Raw genomic sequence first — 19,659 nt, forward strand, 5'->3', positions numbered from 1 at the left:
CAAAGGACATGAACAGGCACTTTACCAAAGAGGATATTCAAGTGGCCAACAGACACATGAAAAGATGCTCAGTGTCATTAGCCATCACAGAAATGCAAATCAAAACCACGATGAGATACCATTTCACTCCCACTAGGATGGCTAAGATAAAAACAACAACAACAAAACACACACACATATAAAACAGAAAATGACAAATGTTAGAAGGTATGTGGAAAAATTGGAACACTTATGCATTGCTGGTAGGAATGCAAAATGATAGAGTCATTGTGGAAAACAGTCTGGTGGTTCCTCAACAAACTAGAGGTAGAGCTTCCATATGACCTGCAATTCCATTCCTAGGTATATACCCTAGGGATCTAATAGAAATGACACAAAAAGACATATGCACACCTATGTTCACTGCAGCGTTATTCACAATAGCAAAAAGATGGAAACAACCTATGCGCTGTATGTGGATGAATGGGTAAGTAAAATGTGGTACATACATTCAATGGGTACCACTCAGCAATTAAGAGAAATGAGTTCCCGAAACATTTTGGAACATAGGTGAACCTGGAGGACATTATGTTGAGCAAAGTAAGTCAATCAGAAAAACAAACAAATATTCTATGTTCACACTTTTATGAAATGACATGAACAGGTAAGTATACAGAAACTAATGTTCATTACTGGTTAGCAGGGATGGGGGTTGGGGAGAAGAGGGAAACTCACTCTCTAGATAGACACTTGTTATTTTAGGTGATGGGAAAGTTAACACCGAATGAGGGTGAAGTATACACAGCTTGATAAAGGTAAATGATGTTACTAAAATGTACATAGGAAAAAAGGATCTGTTGGTAACTGCTGTGGCATATATAATTTTGAAACAATAGTAACAACCAAGAAATATATGTGTGGGTATATATGTATGTATGTAGGCATATATGTGTATAGGTATGTGTATGTGAGTATATATATAGGTAATGCATGCGTATATGTCCATGCATGTATGTGACTGTGTGCATATATATCCATACATAATAAAGTGCATAGGGGGCACAGTTGTGCATACTTCTTAGACATAACCGAACACCTCGTGGGATTAGTTTCCTGGGTTTGAAGAATTAGGTCCAGAGTCTTGTGGGGCATCTTGGTAAATTGGCATAATATAGTTCGTAAAGTTATGTTCTACATCCTAGTTTGGTGAGTAGTGTCTGGGGTCTTAAAAGCTTACGAGTGGCCATCTGAGATACAACTTTTGGTCTCTACTCATCTAGAACAAAAAGGAAAGAAGGAATCCAAAGTCTCAGAGAAGAGACTAGTCTACAGGACAGTCTACATGAGCTATTGCCTCATCTACCCTGAGACCAGAAGAAGTAGATGGTGCCCAGCCATACTACTGACCATTCTAATCAGGGCAACAGTAGTTAGACCCTGACAGAATGGGAGAAAAATGTGGAAAAAAGCCTCAAATTCCTAAAAAAAAAAAAAAAAAAAAGCCTCTAAAAACCAGACTTACTGGACTGCTTGAGGACTCCCCAAGACTATTGCCCTGAGATACTCTTTAAATCCTTGAACTGAAACTAAATCCTGAGGCTACCTTGTAGCTAAATGACGGATTGGCTCATAAAATAATGAGTATCACTCGAAGGACTGTGCTCCTTTAAAAAATCACCTATATGAGTTATACTGTCAAATGAAGAGCATACAGTACTGATAGTTAGAATAATGTAATTAGTGACATGCTGTGGTTAGATTATTTTCAAAATTGTACCTGGCACAAGGTAAAGACTACATGATTTGTATCAAAAATAAAGTACAAAAGACTTGTATTTAGGGCTTATACATTATAGCATTTTTTTCTATCCATGAAAATTTTCAGTTATATCTTAAATTATATTCTCTGATTATAGCTACCAACTAGATATATTATTTTATTTACTAAAAAAAAAAAAAAAAAATTACCTGTATGAGACCAAATGGTCACCAGTTACTTTAAAACAAAGATGAGAATGTAAGGAGGCAAGGAAACTAGATTAATGGAAATGGGACAACCAGAATGGAAATAATGAGAATGTTCATGCCTTGTGAAGAATGTAACCCATGTCACTGAACAATTTGTGCACAAATTGTTGAATGGGAACCTAAAGTGCTGTGTAAACCTTCACCAAAAACACAATAAAATATTAAAAAAAAAATCTGAACATCTCAAAGCACTTTTATAATTTGAATCCCATTTATTCCTGACAATAAGCCTATGAGGCAATCAGGCAGTGTTCCTATTTTATAAACAAGAACTGAGAGTAGTTTCCAGAGGACTTCCACAATGCAGTAATTAAGGGGAAATCAACCTCACTTGACAGATGAGGCATGATGCCTTGTACAGTAAAACCTGCGAAAGCCAGAAGCTGTGTAAGGTGGAAACTTGTCAGAGAAGGAAAACTCAAATATTTTCCACTAACAGACTGCTATAGGAAAGTGGTAAGACTGCACCCTGTCAAACATGGAAAACTTGAAAGATTTGGAAAAAGAAGCCGTTCCTGTTGAGTTTCGGCTCCCACAGGTATTGCTGTACAAGTAGCCCCCGATTTATGATGTATTCGTTACGACGAACTATACTTATGACTGTAGGGCTTTTTTTTTTTTTTTTTTGGTACATCTTATCATTAGTAATATGTATTGCATACAATGTTGCAATACGTAATTTGCTGATGTTATTCTCAGATGTTCACTCATAGATGTTCAATTTTATGATTTTCTGTTCAAAACAGTGCCATAGCAGGCTATGGCCTGGTCTACAATGAAGTTGGTGTCAGTGTTGGGTGTCATAAAGGGTAGAAAATTGGGCAATGTTCAGCTCAACAACGTATGACAATTGAATCGAGCATGCGCCCAACAACCATTAGGTCCCTGACTTCATCGTTATGACACTGATACCAACTTCATTGTAGACCAGGCCTATCGCATACTCTTACTTGGCATTTCCTACCATAAGAAGCATCGGTTGTTAATTTGAAACGGTGTTCAACTTACGTCAGAACCAACTAAGGACAGAGTTGTCAGAACGGAACCCTGTCATAAGTCAGGGACTACTTGTATGTAACAGATGCTCAAAAAATGCTGATGGATGAATGAATAACACAAGTCAGCAAACACAAATTAATACTGAAAGTTCAGGAGTGTTAGTTGGAGGTGGCTGAGAGCTTTGGAGGTAATCTTAGAGGGATGGACAACAAAAGGAAAGTGTAATGCCAGAAGGTGGAAAGGTAAAGGTATATGACAGATAGGTCAAGTAAGTCACAAAAGGGTGGGAGTAGGGGAGAAGATACAAGAGCATATTCGCTTGGCTGAAGCAGGTCTGTGTGCAGAAGCAATGAGAAAGTACAGTGGTTCAGTGGGCAGTTTGGGGAGGGTCTGGCAGAGGCCTCATCAGGGTCAGTCTATTAGAAGCCACTAATATGCTATTTATTGAGTCCCTACAATAGACTAAGGAGCCCTGGTAGCACAGTGCTTAAAGCACTCGGCTGCTTACCAAAAGGCTGGCAGTTTGAACCCACCAACCGCTCCATGGGAGAAAGATGTGGCCGTCTGCTTCCATAAAGATTTACAGCCTTGGAAACCCTATGGGGCAGTCTAGTCTGTCCTATAGGGTCTCTATGAGTTGGAATCGACTCTTCAGCAGTGGGTGTGGTTTTAGTACTATAGACTAGGCATTCCAATTGATAAGGCAGAAAATAAAGACATAGCAAAGGTTTCTAAATAAGAAAGAAATAATACACTCTCTGAGGAAGAGGATTCTAACAGCTGTGAGTAGGATGTCCTGGTGCTTGGTTAAGCCTCTTACATACAGTCAGCAGGCCTTGAGCAAAGGCAGGAAGCCAATACAGAGGAAGTATAATCAGAACCCGGTGATAAGCTGGGGGATGACAGAGGGCGGGAATCAGGAAGGAAAGGGAACTAGCATCTGTCATAAGCCTACCCTGTGCTGATCACTTTTGAAAGCCATCTCATTTTCACAGCCTGCGGTAAATAGAATCATTTCTGTTGTACAGATGAGGAAATTGAGGTTTATAGAGATTAAGCAACTAATCATGGTCCCAGAGCTAACAAGTAATGCAACTGGGATTTGAAATCAGGTCTAACTCTGAAGCCCACACTGCCTCCCTGGTGAAGGAAAGGGAGGTCGGAATAACTCAGAGAACATGAGGCTGGGGTACAGGGAAACCTCATGGCTGTGGACAGTGGTCAGGAAACTGGGAAGGGGAGCTTTCTGTAGAGGAAGTGTTCAGGGTCTTGTTTTGTTTAAGAATCGTGCTCCAAATCTAAAAACTCTGTGTGCAGGTGGGGTGATATCCAAGTAGGAACATCCTATAGACAGCTGGAATTCTATGGGGAGAGGGGATGAAGACAGGGATGGAAGCTTAATTAGAAGTCACCTGCAGACAGGTGGTAGGCATCTGAAATGTGTGAACAGATGAGCTCCTCTAGGGATTAAGTATTGGAGTAAAAAACAAGTGGGCACAGGACTGTCCTTCGGGAGCCCCAGAGGTAATGGTGGTGGACCACAGGAAATGGAAAAAGAGGAACAGGTCCCTCCCACACACACAGATGGTCACAAGCACACATGGCCACTCTCGGCTTAGGTGCTTCCCAGTGCTAGCTGAGATAATCCTCTCTCTGTTCCAGTCTTGAAACATACTCCTTTTTCAAGGCACAACGGAAACTTCTGCAATCCCAATTAAAATGTAAGCTGTCATTCATCTCTGTATCTCTCGTAGCGCTTGGCACAGTGTTTGGCACATAATAGGGGCTTGCTGAATATATGGCGAGTTGAACTGAACAATTAAGGAGACAGAGAAGAACTATTTGGGACAGCCAGTTAATTATTCTTTCCGAGCCTTAGCTTCCTTACTTGTGAAATGGAATAATAATTGTTAGGATTAAATGAGATATGCAGGAAAACATGCTGCACAGTACCTGGGACAGGGCTATTAACTAAATGGTAATTATTACTAGCTGGCAGCAGCCAGGGACAATGTAAGAGAAGTTCAAGGTGAAGAATTCCCTTAGCGCTATGTATCCCTCTTCTCTTTCTTTCTGTCTCTCTCAGGGTGAGGGATGTTAATTAAGCAAAGTACAAAACTCCTCCACTGATGACCTGTATCCTCTAGATTTTTTCTTTTTCCTAATAAAAGGGGCCAATTCTTAGTAATCTAAATTTGGTCCTATCATGGCTGGTTGAAATGACCTTCATGGTTGGCTCTGCGATTTTAACATCAAAATTATGGAAAGCTGTTAGACAACAGACCCACCTGTATGTTTTTGTTGTTATTGGATTCTCTAGGTAAAAGTGTGTCTACGCCCAGTTTGGGAGGGCACTGTGGTGCCCAAGAATCCTGGGATCAGCAATCACCAAATTGTTCAGCCTATCGCATAGATATCACTACTCCCTGATACAAAATCACCTTTGATAAAACAAAGCAGCTATGTAGCAGGGCTTCTTCCCAACAGAGAATCATCAGCTGAGATTGGAGGCGGAATGAGGAGGCAAAACAAAGACTTGGCATCTGGAGGCTGCATTTGTGAGTAAACGGCCCAGGATTTTCAGTGACCGGACAGTTTCCTTTTATCACAGCATCTCCCTCCCAGTCAGCAACTTTCTCCTCACCTTTGGGCCTGAAAGTGCACTCAAGAGGACTCCCAGAACCCAGCCTCCTATCTGTGGCGCAGCTCCCTTGGGGCTCGGCTTCCCTGAAGGGGACCCATGGGACACTCACTGCCTGCCCCTCTTCTGCCCTCCGTGGTTCAGTCCTCATATCACTGAGGAGGGCAAAGCCAGACCTTTTGCCTTCCCCTCCAAAGCCCAACCTCTTAGGCTCTGCTCTCCGCCCCTTACTCCCCTCCCCCATCATGCCCCCATCGCTTTTCAGGGCATAAGGGACCTTTTCTATTTGCAAGGCCTAAAGAAGCCTGTTGCCAAGGTGACAGGAGCAGGAACAGCAGGGAGCTTGCCATGGGGGAGGGGCTTTGCCCCCAAACAGCTGTCAGTGGGAGCAGCCCCAGCTGGGACTAGAAGGTTTGCCTGCTCTGGAGGAAACAGCCCTCAGGAGAACACATTCCTCCCTGCTATACTCCCCCTACCTCACCCCCACCCCCACCACCAGTCTCCACTGGTTACCTTCCCTGGGGGCAGCCAATCAGCCAGCTCAAAAAAATGCACCAATAAACAAAAAATGTGCATGCGCTCTATCTCTCTCACATCCCCCACCCCCCCAACCCCCCCCCCCAAGCTTTTTTTTTCCGGCTCCCTGTCTCTCAGTTCATTCACAGTGGGTTGGCTGGATAGGAGGCCCGATGTTACCTCTGCTGAGGAACTAAGGAGCCCAGGACAGGTGCTGCTCCAGGCTGCTTCTCATCAGGTGACAAGGATTATTTCAGCCCTTTTTTGTTCCAGAGGCCTGAGAGGATCTGCCACCTGCAAAACCTCCCCCAGCTGCCTTCTATTTGGGAGGTGGGGGCAGGGGAGTGGAATCAGGGTTTACAGAGAGGAAGGGGGTGGGAGAGGAAAGGAAGAATAGGAGGGGACTGTGGGAAGCAGGAACAATGCAAAGCCCACTGATCTGTGTCTCAGGGGAGAGGGTCTTTGTGGTACTGCAGCTCACAGCTGCTCCACAGAAAGTCCTGAGAGCCACTGGTCTCTATACTGTGTTACAGCCATTGACAGTTAGCCCCAGGCCACACCTAGGCCTCTGGACCTCAGGCCTGTAACTCATTGACTTTCACCTTCACAAGGCTTAAGAGAAAAGAGTTCTCCACCTCTGCTAACCCCAGAGCAATCTTAGAACCCCAGGCTCTTTGAGCTTTGGATCAGGAACAAGAAAGACCTAGGAAGCCCCAAATTACTCTAAGGACTGAGAACAGCAGTATGGCTCGATAATTAAGAACACAGGATTTGACTCAGACAGACATGGGCTCGAATCCCAGCTCTGCCACTTACTACTTATGTGACCTTGAGTGAACACATACATAGTAAGTTCTTGGTTAACCTCTCCGAGCTTCAGTTTTCTCATCTGTAAAATGGATAACACCCACCATACGGGGTTCTTGTGAAGACTGAAAGAGGTAGTGTGCACTAAAATGTCTAGCATATTATCTAGTACACAATACACATTCCATAAGTGCTTGTCCCCTTTCTGTCCAGTTTTCTTGAGACCTCAGAGTTGCCTAGCAGCCTTAGGAAGAACCTGAGAACTAGTCTTTCTCTTGAAGGGTCTTTAGAATTTTGGAGGCTGGTTTAGATTGAGAGAGAGGTTACATTTCAGACTGGGCATAAGACAGAGGTTCCCAGGCTGCAGAAAATTCCACTGCCTCAAGCAGCTTGCTTGACACGCCCCATATCTTTATATTAACATCCTGGTTCCCCTTTCCTTAACTGTTGCCCAGAACTAGGTAAAACCGGCTAAAACTGCTTTAGGTGTCATATTGACACTCTGGGTAACCTTGTAGCTCATTAAGTACCTCATACATAGTAACTTCCCCACCCTTTGGGTGGAGATGGGCCACCATTTTTGAACATGCGATGTACCAAGCTATATGTTACCCTTACTGCACCTGTGTAACATAATTAAAAATGTTGCTGATGTAATTTACCTGATCTCCTTGCTTGTAAGCTCTATAAAAGCAACCTCCCTAAACCCTATCCTCAAGCAATCTTGGAGGCACCAAAACAGCCCCGACTATTCCTTTCCTTGCACTATGAAATAAAGCTGCCTTTCTGATCTCACACCTCGGCTTCTTGTTTGTTGGCTGTGATGAGTAGCTCCAAGCAGGACCTGGAGTTTCTGGCAACGGGCAGGACTGGGGTTCTCAGTAAGTCTTCAGGCCCTGAAGTTGTTCTACGGTTTGTGGGTTGAATGAGAAGGTTGAAGAAATGCTGATTTGAGATCCTAGCTCTAGTCCAAGCTGCCATCCTTTTAAGTTCCCTAGTCTTTACCCTTCTGAACCTCAGTTTCTTTTTCCATAAAGGAAGAGGCTGGACTAATCTCTGGAAAAAGTGATGCCGGACACAGACTAACAGGCACATAGAGTCACAGGGCCGTGAGGCCTCGCAGGGAGCTGCTCTCCTCAGCTCAGTGGTGACTACTGACCCTTTGTCCCTGGGTGAGTTCTGAAGCCTCAAAAAGGTGAATAAAGGACTTTAACTCAGTTTCTTTCCAACTCACTGCCATAATGCTCTCTACTTGTGCTTTTATCTGTCTATCTGGAATATCTTTCTGCATTTTGTCTGCTGCGTAAACTACTCATGCTAAAGACTCATGTGCCATTTCCTCTGTGTGACACCATCCCCAATCTATCCTGCCAGGCACTGAGTTGACAAGCTATGCCCACACTGTACCTCATACTTTACTTTGATAATAGAACATATGGAATTGAGTGGATTTGTTCATGAATCTGGCTCCCTCCTATTGACTACATACTCCTCTAGGTAAGAAAGCATGCTTGGGCCGTCTTGGTCAACCTAGTAACAGGCATATAGTAGGTTCTCAAAAAAAAAAAAATGTGGGTTTGAGTGGATGGTATAAATTGTCAAAATGAAGACAGAGGGTTAGTAGATATCAGGGATCACACACCACGGTGGTGATTCTTTCTTCAACGCAAAGCCATGTGGTCCAACATTATATTTGTTTCTGTAGTACAACAGCTTGTTCTTGTTCCCTAGACTGATAAGTCTGGCTTCTGGGGTTCTTGGTAGATTTTCTTATTAAAGATTGCCTGTAACAGGCAGTGTGGGGAGAATTTTAGCAGGCAGGGAAAGGAGTCTAGCCCCAGGGAATACTGATTCATCGTCTTCACAGAACTTGCCTCATAAGTTATCTGCTATATATATATATATACACATTTTTTTAATCTGCTAGATTTATTCTCAAGGGTCATCTCCACTACTAAGCCTTTCTTGGCTCTGCTCCCCAAGGCTACAGATAGCCCCTCTATGCTTGTAGGGTACTCAGAGCTTACATATATTATAGCATTTATCACACTATATTGTATTGTACTTGTCTGTCTCCTCCATTAGACTAAGCCCTCCTTGGAGGGCAGGGCCCAGGTCTTATTTACCTTTGCACACCCAGAACTGGCAATGTGTTTGGTAAACATTAGTAACAAATGCCTGTTGAATGATGAGACGATAAACCGCCCACTTCCCCATCTCCCTGTGTGGTTCTTACATGCTTCTGGCTAGGCCCTGTCCTCTTCCCTGACTCTTTGAGAATTTCAAAACAGTCTGACTGCCAACCTCTATTCACTCAAGGTTAAGAGCTATCATTGTGTACTCCAAGATTCATCATTGCACTCACTGTGAAGAAGGACTAATTTATTCCACTTACACGGTTTCCTTCTTTCAGGCTAGAAGTATGAAATAGAATCAGGAGCTGATAAATATCTCAAGATGGGGAGAAGGGAGAGAGAGACATGTGGCTGGTGACTTAGCATGTCCATGAGAAAAAGGAAAGCTTGAATGTTTCCTCCCAACCCCATAGTCCCCCTGAGTTTTCTGGGATAGGAGTCCTCCTTCCTGGAGCCCTTACCTGGTGGAATGAGGGGGTGGGAAGCCACAGCAGGCACCATCCGGCTGAGCCCAGCCCGGCCCTCTGTGCTCCCTGGCACACTGTTGTTGCTATCTCCTTTCTTGAGTGGCTCCACCACACTGTCCATTACGCCAGGCTTGGCACCTGCAGGGGAACCCTGAGCGGAATTTCTGCCCTGTGATGGGGTAGGCAGAGGCTGGCTACCACCTGGTGTGGGTTTCAGGGCCAAGCTGGGCAGGACAGGCTGAGTGGGGGTGGGGCCCGAGGCTCCTGCAGCTGGTGTCTGCTGTGTTCGGAGGGTCAAGTTCTGTACCTGGAAGAGAGGGTTCTATGAAAGTCCAGAGAATGTGCATAGAAGCGATGCCAACACACAACTAAGACAAAGAAGGAGTTAGGAGTGCATCCAGGAGTGGCTGAACAGATAAAATAAATAGTGGGTTGTAAAATCTGAAAGAGGGAGAGAACAAGTTAGGGGCTGAAAGAAGAACAGGGGTAGGTGGAAATTCTAAAGTAGGCCATAAAAATTGCTAGTGATTGGACTGATCAGCAGAAGAATTTGAATTCTGAGAAGGGATTACTGCCCAGATTGGGGCTGGCCAGGTAAGGAGGCCAGGCTTTTTCTCCCTTTTATTGTCCCCCATCTCCCCCCAGTTATCAGGATCAGATACATACTACTCAGAAATAACTCCCAGATACGGTGAGGCCTGGTGCTTCCCACGCTGGAAAAGGCCGGAGGAAAAGAGGAAGTTAACTGACCAGCAAGGCAATCTAGACTTGTCCTCAGACTAAGGTTAAGAGCGGCCTTTCCAACACAGAGCAGTGTGCTTATTCAACCTGGTCCCTGGTGCCCTCTGCTGGACACATGGAGGTTGTGCTAGATTTGAATCACAAATCTGATAATGTTGCCACCAAAGACCCTCCACTCCTAGCCCCCAACCTGTAGATGGGGGAGACCGCTGTGGGAGGGTGTTCCTCTCCCCTGCTGCCTATAGAATCTTTACAGCCCTAGTAATGTGTATGTGCTCCGAGTAGAACATAGGACCCCAAGACTCATCTTTACTCCTTCTTCCGTGTCATTTTTCCTGATGCCTAGGGTTCTGGGTTTAGCTGTGCTAGCATGTGTCATCAGAGCAGGATTTTCCACTTAAAAAGCAGCAACCACAAACTAAGTTATGCCGGAGAGGTTGTAAGGTACAAAGTTAGCATTGACTTCCCCTCCCCAATCTGGCAATCATGCTTGCCTCAGCATGCTGCTCTCTGACTTCTAACCTGTGTTTGAGGGAATAAGACACAGTCAAGAGGGGCTGAGGCCTTCTTAACAGGAATTAGACAGTAAGTCTGGAAGCACTGGGATGTCCTGTCTCCCACCTGCCTTTCTAGATCCCCACCTTTCCAACAATTCAAAGCTCCTCCAGGGCTTCTGCCCCTCCCCAAGATCAGTACCCCTCTACAGTACCCCTCTACAGGGGTGCCCACCCCCCGGCCCTCCCACCAGGATGGAATCCTCACCTGGGCAGGGGTGGGGGGCCGGGCGGGGGAGCCAGTGCCGAGCTCAGGCTGCACAGTAGCGACGGTGGCCGTGGGCGTGAAGATGAGCTGAGGGGACAAAGGAACAGTGCCGCCTAGGCTCCTAGCTACCTGCACCAGGTTACCTGGCTGGGCCTGGAATCACAGGAAATGAGGTGCCTTTTACCTGCCCAATGTGGGCTCAGCCACAGGACAGAACAGTTTAGCCAGGGAGCAGATATGGGGAAGGCTAGGGAGGTAGAAGTAGGGAGGCAAGAAAGGGAAGGAGTGAAAGTCTCAAGAGGCTTGTGGAGTCCTAACCCAGGCTGGGTAGTGAAGGGGGTGGGTGGGGGAGGACCACTCTGAGACTGCACTAAAGTCAAGTTTACTTCAGAACCTACTGTGAGGAACTCATCCTAGAGGGGACTAATATTGCCAGGATACCCTGAAGTCACTAACTCCTCAGCATCCTGGGAAGCAAGGACATTGGGCTGAGTCAGATGTTCTAGGACCATTTTCCAGGCCTAACCTCCTCCGGACCCTAGGTGTGGGCCAGAACAAGACCGTTCTCCAGAGGGATCAAATTAGATACATGGCAGTTTCCAGCAAATTTAGATTCCAGGGCGCTGGTGACAACAGTAGAGGAACCAAGCCAACTGGAGCAGGACTTGTGGCTGGCTTCCTTCTGGGGAATGCGGGCTCTAGGCTCTCTGTGTGACACTTCCACCTCCATATGAGTCTAGCTTTGTGTCGATGTATATAGTATATATGCTGTGTCTTCCTAGGGTGCGTTCTCTAGAACTGCATGACGATGCACCTATGCTTGTTCTGCTTTGTGTACATGCCCTACTTCGGGGAGGGAGGCAGAAGGGCTTCAGGACCCCAACTGGGGCAGTTAGGTAGGACATGGGACTGAGTAAACTGAAGACAAAGGCAGGTTTGGGAAGTATCACAATGTGGCTTCCCCAGTTCCCTAGAGGTATAGAAGTCTATTCCATACTGTATGTCTAAGAGGATGGTCCCAGGGAGTAGAGATGTGCCTCAAACTCAGAACCAAGAACAGAAGTGTGGGAGTGACACCAGGAAGGAACCAAGTATCAAGTCCTGGCCACAGGAACAAAGGGAGGAGGAGGACTGTATTGCCTTCAGGAAGGTGTATCAAGGAGTTGAGGGAGAAATCTTCAGAATGGGAGGCGTGAGATATGACTTAAAGTGACTGAGGCCAACGTGGAGCCATCCATTATTGCCTCCTAGGGAGTATGCTGCTCTTTTCCCAGGAAATTCTTCTAAGTCTTAGGAACCCATGGCATAGGTGCAAAGGAGAGACTCTAGCAATGTGTGCCCAGGGCTGACACCACCTTGCATAATTCTGCCTAAACAAGCCCACCTGATTAACAGGTGATATGGTGACCCTGATTAGTATAGGGGTCCAGCTGGAGAGCAGTGGAGGTAGCAGCATGTCCTAAAGCTGGCTGTCACTATCCCCACTGGGCTGGGATGCAGCTTTGGCCCCTGTGTTAGTGGTGGTCAGTCCCAGACTGTTGCAGTGGGGCAATACCCCTTTTGATGGTGCATATGGATGTCTGTACGTTCACTTATCTTACACTTCTGAGTGTGCAGGACCATCTAGGCAAGGACCTTTGCATTTTCTACACTAATTAATTTGGAGGGCAGGGAGGCTCTTGTGAGAAAAGGATAATTGTTTCACTCTAGGAGGGGAAGGAAAGGGGGCATCGTGGGTAGCTTTCTCTATTTCATCCTGGAATCCCACCCATCCTTGAGTCCTTGAGATTATATCAAAGGTCCCACTCAGCCTTCCAGGCCCACCCTTCTTTATTCCAACTGCCCCCCTGCCCCAAGTGCTTCTTCCCACCCTTCTCTAACCCCCACCCTCTCTAATCCCCCAGCTTTCAACTTCCCTACCCCTGTTCTCCCTACCCACCTGAGCCATAGCTCAGGCAGTGGGTACTCACCATCTGTGCCCTTAGATACATCTGTGCTTGGCTTGCAGTCAGGGCTGGAGAAGATGTGTTGCCCAAGAGCACAGCCTGCTGGGCAATGCCTGAGGCTGTTGCTGAGTTGACGCTCTGAGCCCGGTTGATGAGCTGGGCTGCTGCTGGGGAGGCTGCCAGATTGATCTGATGAGACATGAACAAAAGGTCTGCTGGTTAATGCTGTGCTCTCCTCATTCATTTCTCTCTCTCCCCCTCTTCTTTCCCTTGGTGGATTCAGCCTTCTTTAGGACTATCTCTGATCTTTGGGCCTTGAAGCTTCCCCCAGCACTGCCTTTACCTCTGGCCTAGATGCAGAGCTGCAGGGATGATCCAACAGGGAGAGACTTGAGCCTTGATACTGGAAAGGTGACAGGAGTTATTGATGTAAGGCCTAGAAAGTGGCATGTACTTGTTTTCTGGCAAAAGCAACAGATTCCTATCATAATTCTACATGGCTGAGGACTCACCACAACTGGGCCTGTGAGTGCACAGGGATTTTAGGCAAGGAGGAAGGAACTGGCCCTGAGCTGTGGGCTCTGCCTGCTGTTTTCGCATCTTACTCACCGAGGATGACTGGGCTGGTGCCTGTGTAGACACACTGCTGCCTGAAGAGCTCCCTTGTCTGTTGGCCACCAGGCTTGCCTAGAAGAGAACACAGTCCTATCACTAGACTCCCAGATCTCCTCCAACTCATTCCCCAGACGCTGATCTTCTAAAAGAAACACTACAGGACAGTAATATAGAGAGCAGCCTTTGGAGCCAACCATCTGAAATCAAATCCCCAAAGTGCCACATCTGTGTGTCCTTGGGCAAGTGCCTCAGTTTCCTCTTTCATAAAATGTTGGCAATAGTAGTATCTACCCTGTAGGGTTGCTGAGAAGATTAAAAAAGGCAATGCATGTATGGCACTTACATGTAAGCAGTCAAATTGTTAGCTATCATTACTACCCAGCGTTTCCAACTCTTCTGTCCCTCTGCTCCAACTCACTCCATCATACCCGGTTCACGGGCTCCCATGCTGAAGAGTTTTACACAAATAGTCTAGAATGTCCAGCCTGCCTCCTTCCCCCTGGTCAGTGTCTTCTCATCCTTCAAGTGTCAGCTTAGAGATGCCTCTCTTGACCACCCAATCTACAACAATCCTCCTGTTAATCAGTCACAGCAATCTGTTCTTTTCCTTCATAGTGCTTATCACAACTTAGATATTTCAATATTTTATTTCCTTCTCTATTTTGGTTTCTGATTACTTCCTGTCTCCCCACTGTAAGCTCCAAGAAGACAGGGTCCACACTATACCCAGTGCCTGACATAACCTTTTGGTGTTTTTAAGTAGGTGCTTAAGGATTTTCGTTGAATGAAGGAATGAATGAGTTCTTCTCAGCCACTAGAAGGAGAGAGAGCAAAACCAGACAGACAAGCTAAATGGGCAATGCTCTTCTCTTGTGAACACCTCCTTGGACTCCTCGGTGCCTTCCCTACTAGTGCAGTGATGTGGTTAAGAAAGGTTAGATGTGATGAGAATTCCAGCCATTCCGCTTACTAGCTGTGTGACCTTGGGCAAGGAATTTCACTTCTCAGAGCCTCTGTTCCTAACCTGCGAAAAGGAGATGATGACAGTAGTACCTATGTCACAGGGGTTCAGTGAGGATTCAGTAGAAGAGTGCATGTGAGACGCCTGTACAGTGTCTGGCACAGTCAGTGCTCAATGAACACAGGCTTCTTCTCTTCTTTTCCCTCTTACTACTGCAAACTGCTGTCATCATCATCATTGTTGCTGTCGTCATGGTCATTGTCATTGTCATCATCATCATCACTATAAATCTTACCTGCTGCACAGCTGCCAGGCTCTGGAGCTGGGCGCTGCTGAGGTGCTGTTGCTGAAGGGCTGCGGTTTGCAGCATGAGGTGCTGCTGCTGGGCAGCATACATCTGCTGCAGGTACTGGGCTGCAGTGCTGGGCTGCCTGTGCAGGGCCTGCTGGATCACCTAAGAAGTGCAGGGGAGAGGAGGAGAGCAGGTGCTCTCACCTGGCCACACACCAGACCCACTGAAGACCCACCCCTTCTGCAATAATGCCTTGTCAACCCAAGAGCCCCCAGAACAACACTGGGATCTGTGGCCACCACTGTAACCAATTACCACTCTCCAGGGAGGTGGGGAAGGCGGCAGGAAGGCTTAGGAAGACAGAAGCCCTTTAAGCCTCCGATGACATCATATCCCATGCCATTCCCATGACACTCCTCTCCCCAGCCATTCTTCAACCCAAGATTAGGGTGACTGGAACACGGAGAAGATGATGACAGAGGGAACAGATGCTCAATAAGGCCAAGAGAAGAAAGAGGGTGGGAAGAAGGAGACAAGTCAGAAGGGGGACCTATTCCAGATTCAGCAATATAGCCAGCCAAACGACAATTTATCCAAAGGCGACAGCCCTCCTCTTGTGGGGCTCCAAGGAAGACTTGGTGCTGCTTCTGAGGTTCTGCCCATAGCTCCCCAGAAAGTCCTGCCAGTCCTTGAAGAAGAAAGACCCCTTGGCTTTGCAGGGCAGGCCGATCAATGCCAGAGGGATGGTGCATTTCTCCTTTATTCTTTCCCTGCCTCTCTCCAAGTTTCCATCTTTTTAGCTGCCATTTCCTATCTTCTGGCTTTACTGCTTTTCCCTCTTTTCTGATGGGACTGGCTGAATTGTGGTCTCTAGGAAATGACAAAACCTAAAGGTTGACCATTTGAATTTATCCAGCCTCTCTGTGGAAGAAAGACCTGATGAACTACTTTCATAAGATTACAGCCAAGAAAACCCTATGGAGCAGTTCTACTCTGTAACACATGGTGTCACCATGAGTCAGAATTGACTCAGTGGTAATAGGTTTGGTTTTTGGTTTTGATTCTCTCTACTCTCCGTCCTCAGCCCCTTAAATCCTTTCCCATACCCCCAGGGACAGCCCTGAGATCTTCTGTTTTCTTCTCTTAAGTCCCAGAGATACTTCTCCTTCTCCTTACCTCTGGGCATTTCTTCCCAATTGAAGCCCTACACTGGGCACTGTTTGAGTTGTGGTCTTCTTTTATCCTTAGCTCTGTTGAATCCTTGGCACAGAGCTGCTCCCAATCCTGCCCCTCTCCTCCTCCTAGAATTGAGCATCCAGTCTGGATCTCCCTAGCCTAGGGCTGGGAGCCCTAGGACAAAATCACCTCTAGGTTCAGATTTTGCGTTCTGTGAGAAGAGGCTGACATCACAGATTTTCCATGGGCTCTGGTATTTCCCCTGATACCCCCACCCCATCTCACCACTTTCAGCGTTTCCTTTAGATTCTTTAGTATACTCCTTTAGTATACTCCCCCCACGAGGGTCCTGTTTAACACAAACTCAGTTATTTTAATCCGTTCTCCCCGGAAATTACCTTTTCTTATCCCCTTTGCTTAGGCCTCTCTATTTTTCTTATGCACTTAATAGTAACCTACACTGCAGTCCAGCCAGCAGTACTTGAGATAATATGACTCTTCCTCACTAGAGGATACCAATTAATGGAAATAGGGGGAGCCCCCAATGGCTCTACTTGGGTATAGAAAGCAACCTTGGGTCATTCCATTTGCCAGAGCAGAAACCCCAAATCCCTTTGCCTAGAATTGTGATGAGGAGTAGGAGGCAGTTGCTAGAAGCTATAACTAAAACATGTATGCATGAAGAGGCTGGAGGGGGGTGAGGAAGGGTGCAGGAAACATGGTTTAATTAACAAGGGAGGGAAAACTGGGAGAGAAGATTCTGAAGTATCTGATGGTGTCTTCTTTAGACTTTTCTCATTGCCCTGCTTTGGCTTCTCCATTCTCTTACCTGGGCCTGGGGCCAAAGCAGGATAAGATCATTTGTCTAATATATCCAAGCTGTAATAGCAAAGTTACTGAGAGCAAATAGCTCTTGGCTGCCATCTCTATTCTGCCTGTATAATCCGGGAACCTCACACAGACACTGTCGTGATTAAGAATACAGATTGAATATTTTTTGTCTTTACCTGAATTACCTTGGACAAATTAGAGACCCCTGGTGGCACAGTGGTTAAGTGCTTGGCTACTAATTGAAAGGTCAACAGTTGGAATCCACCAGCCACTCTGCAGGAGAAAGATGTGGCAGTCTGCTTCTGTAAAGACTACAGCCTTGGAAACCCTATCGGGCAGTTCTACTCTGTCCTATGGGGTCATGATCAGTTGAAATCAACTTGACAGCAATGGCTTTGGTTTTTTGGCTTATGAACCTCCGTTCTCTCAACTATAAAATGTGTCTAGTAATAACCATTCCCACAACTGGAGGAGAAGAAGATAAGTACACACAAGGCTTAGTGCAGTGCCTGACAATACGTGATAATGATTGCATTGTAGAACCGCTGACCAGCTTTCTGTTTGCTACTTTTTTTTTTGTATTTCTGTTTGCTTGTATTCCCTTTACATTTTCACACTCTTATTCTCCCCAAAACAGCACTTTGGAATCTGAATCATCAGGTAAGAAAGGAGTTTTTCTGATCTGCTAAGTATTCCCCCTTTCCCAAAACTTCCTTGACTGGGTCCATCTAGCATCATGTCTCTTCCTCTAAAGATGAACAAATGTATATCCACTAACCCACTCCCTTATGCCTATTCTAGATTCAACACCCAGATTACTTCTCCAGACTAGGCCAACACCTTCTCCTGGCTAGCTCTGGAGGTACTAAGGAGAATAATTCCTGGTTTAGTTGGAATCTTACCTGCACGGTCTGCCGGTCAGGAATACCACTGTACACAGATATCTGTGGCCCTGTGGGGCGGCCACTGCCACTACTGCTGCTACTGTTGCAGCCACTGCTGCTAGTCACCCCGGTGGTGCTGCTGGCGACACTGGGACTGCTAGATGTATGCGGGACTGGCAGCTCATTCTCCATGGCCTATAGAGTGGCACAGTCAGGCGTTCAGATAGCAGGAGAGCAGATATATGCTGGGAGGGGAGACACAGAATTGAAATGTTAAATACTTAACAGAGAATGCACACACATGCATCAGCTTTTCAAACAGCACATAAAGAAAAAAAATTTTTTTATGTGGGGCCACATCTGAACTGAGGTCTCCAGACACACCTGCCATCAGAAAGACAAGGCCAGGCTCGGTTTACCAGGAGAGATTTACAATTAGGTCTGCCCAGTGAAGGTAAAACCAGTAAAGGAGGCAGATTTCCTATAATGCTCTTCCTTGTAGTGGTCTTAGGGATCATCTCACCCCATCAGCCTCTTCATCTTTGCGATGGGGAAGCTGAACATCAGAGAACATATGTTCTTTGTCCATGTTTATATAACCAGCCATTGAAAGAAATGGGATTAGAAATCCAGAGAGAAAACAGAATGTGAGAAAGAGACAAATAAGGAGGCAATAAACGGAAGTGTTTATTTTGTTTTCTTTCCAAAGCCAAAAGAGCTTCGAGTATGTTCGAAGTCTCTGTTTTCTTTATTAAGTACCTGCTGTGTGCTCTCTGGGTCTAGTGCTGGTCGGGGCACTACATGGCAATTTGGTTAAAAGCTCAGGTTTTAGGTTTCTGCCACTTACTAGCTGGTGAATCACAACTTCTCTAAACTTCTTTTTCTTAATCTGCAAAACAGTAATAGTATACAATTTGCCAGGATTAAGTAAAATAATGATGCAAAGTGCTTAGTAGAGTGTCAAGCATATGCCAAGTGCTCTATAAATATTGATTATTGTTGTGGTTATTAATATTGTCCCCAGCCTGGTTCCTGTGGTCCTGTTCCAGTAGAGCAGCAATTTTCTCCCAAGATAGACTTGGCAGAGCCTTTTAGAATCTTCTAACCCAGTTAGTAAGGAGTGCCAGAAATTTCCTTAGGGACCATCCTACTATCTGGGTTCAGAACTGGAAATTGCATATTCCCTTGAGGCAATATGTTTGGGAGTGGGAAGGGGTTGATAGGGAAGAAAGGAAGAAAGTGAGGGAAGCAGAGAGAGAAGGAGGGACAGAGGGAGGAAGGAAAAGAAGGAGGGAGAAAGGGAAAAAGGGAGGGAGGAGGGAAAAAAAAGGAGGGAGAAAGGGAGGTAGGGGCATACTCAGATCTGAGTTCAACTTGCTTTCTTTTTCTTCTTTTATGCTACTCATAAAGTCCCCATTTCTACATTCAAGCTTTTCTTTACACCCCTTCCTTTCTACTTCTGAAAATACCATATCTTTGTCACCCCATCATAAACATTCAATCCTCTGCTTACAGATTATAGCAATTTAACCACTGTACGACCAGGGCTCCTTATACTAATAATAGTGATTACTTTTTGAGCACATACTATGTGTCAAAGAGTCCCTGGGTGGCATGAACCATTAAGCACCGGACTACTAACCCATCCAGAGGCACCTCAGAAGAAAAGCCTGGCAACCTGCTTCCAAAAGTTACAGCCATGAAAATCCTATCAAGGGCAGTTCTATTCTGAGATACATGGCTTTGCCATGAGTCAGAATAGACACACACAATGGCAACTGGTTACTATGTGTCAAAAAAAAAAAAAGTGTCAAGCAGTATAAAAAACAAGACTCACTGCCATCGAGTCAATTTTGACTCATAGCGACCCTATAGGACA

The 19,659-nt window shown here is 45.8% G+C and overlaps 1 protein-coding gene across 1 annotated transcript; it reads right to left on the minus strand.

The window, feature by feature from the left end:
* Positions 1-6,603: 6,603 nt before the first annotated feature.
* Positions 6,604-17,973, minus strand: LOC111752060 (polyhomeotic-like protein 2). The gene is made up of 6 exons (XM_023554499.2): positions 17,799-17,973; positions 14,893-15,051; positions 13,631-13,708; positions 13,046-13,210; positions 11,076-11,162; positions 6,604-9,879 (listed from the first exon to the last, which is right to left on the minus strand). The coding sequence occupies exons 1-6, from the start codon at positions 17,970-17,972 to the stop codon at positions 9,385-9,387; spliced, it is 1,158 nt and encodes a 385-aa protein (XP_023410267.1). The 5' UTR covers position 17,973; the 3' UTR covers positions 6,604-9,384.
* Positions 17,974-19,659: the final 1,686 nt, after the last annotated feature.

Source organism: Loxodonta africana, chromosome 3 (genome assembly GCF_030014295.1).
Source record: "Loxodonta africana isolate mLoxAfr1 chromosome 3, mLoxAfr1.hap2, whole genome shotgun sequence".
Classification (NCBI taxonomy): Eukaryota; Metazoa; Chordata; class Mammalia; order Proboscidea; family Elephantidae; genus Loxodonta; species Loxodonta africana.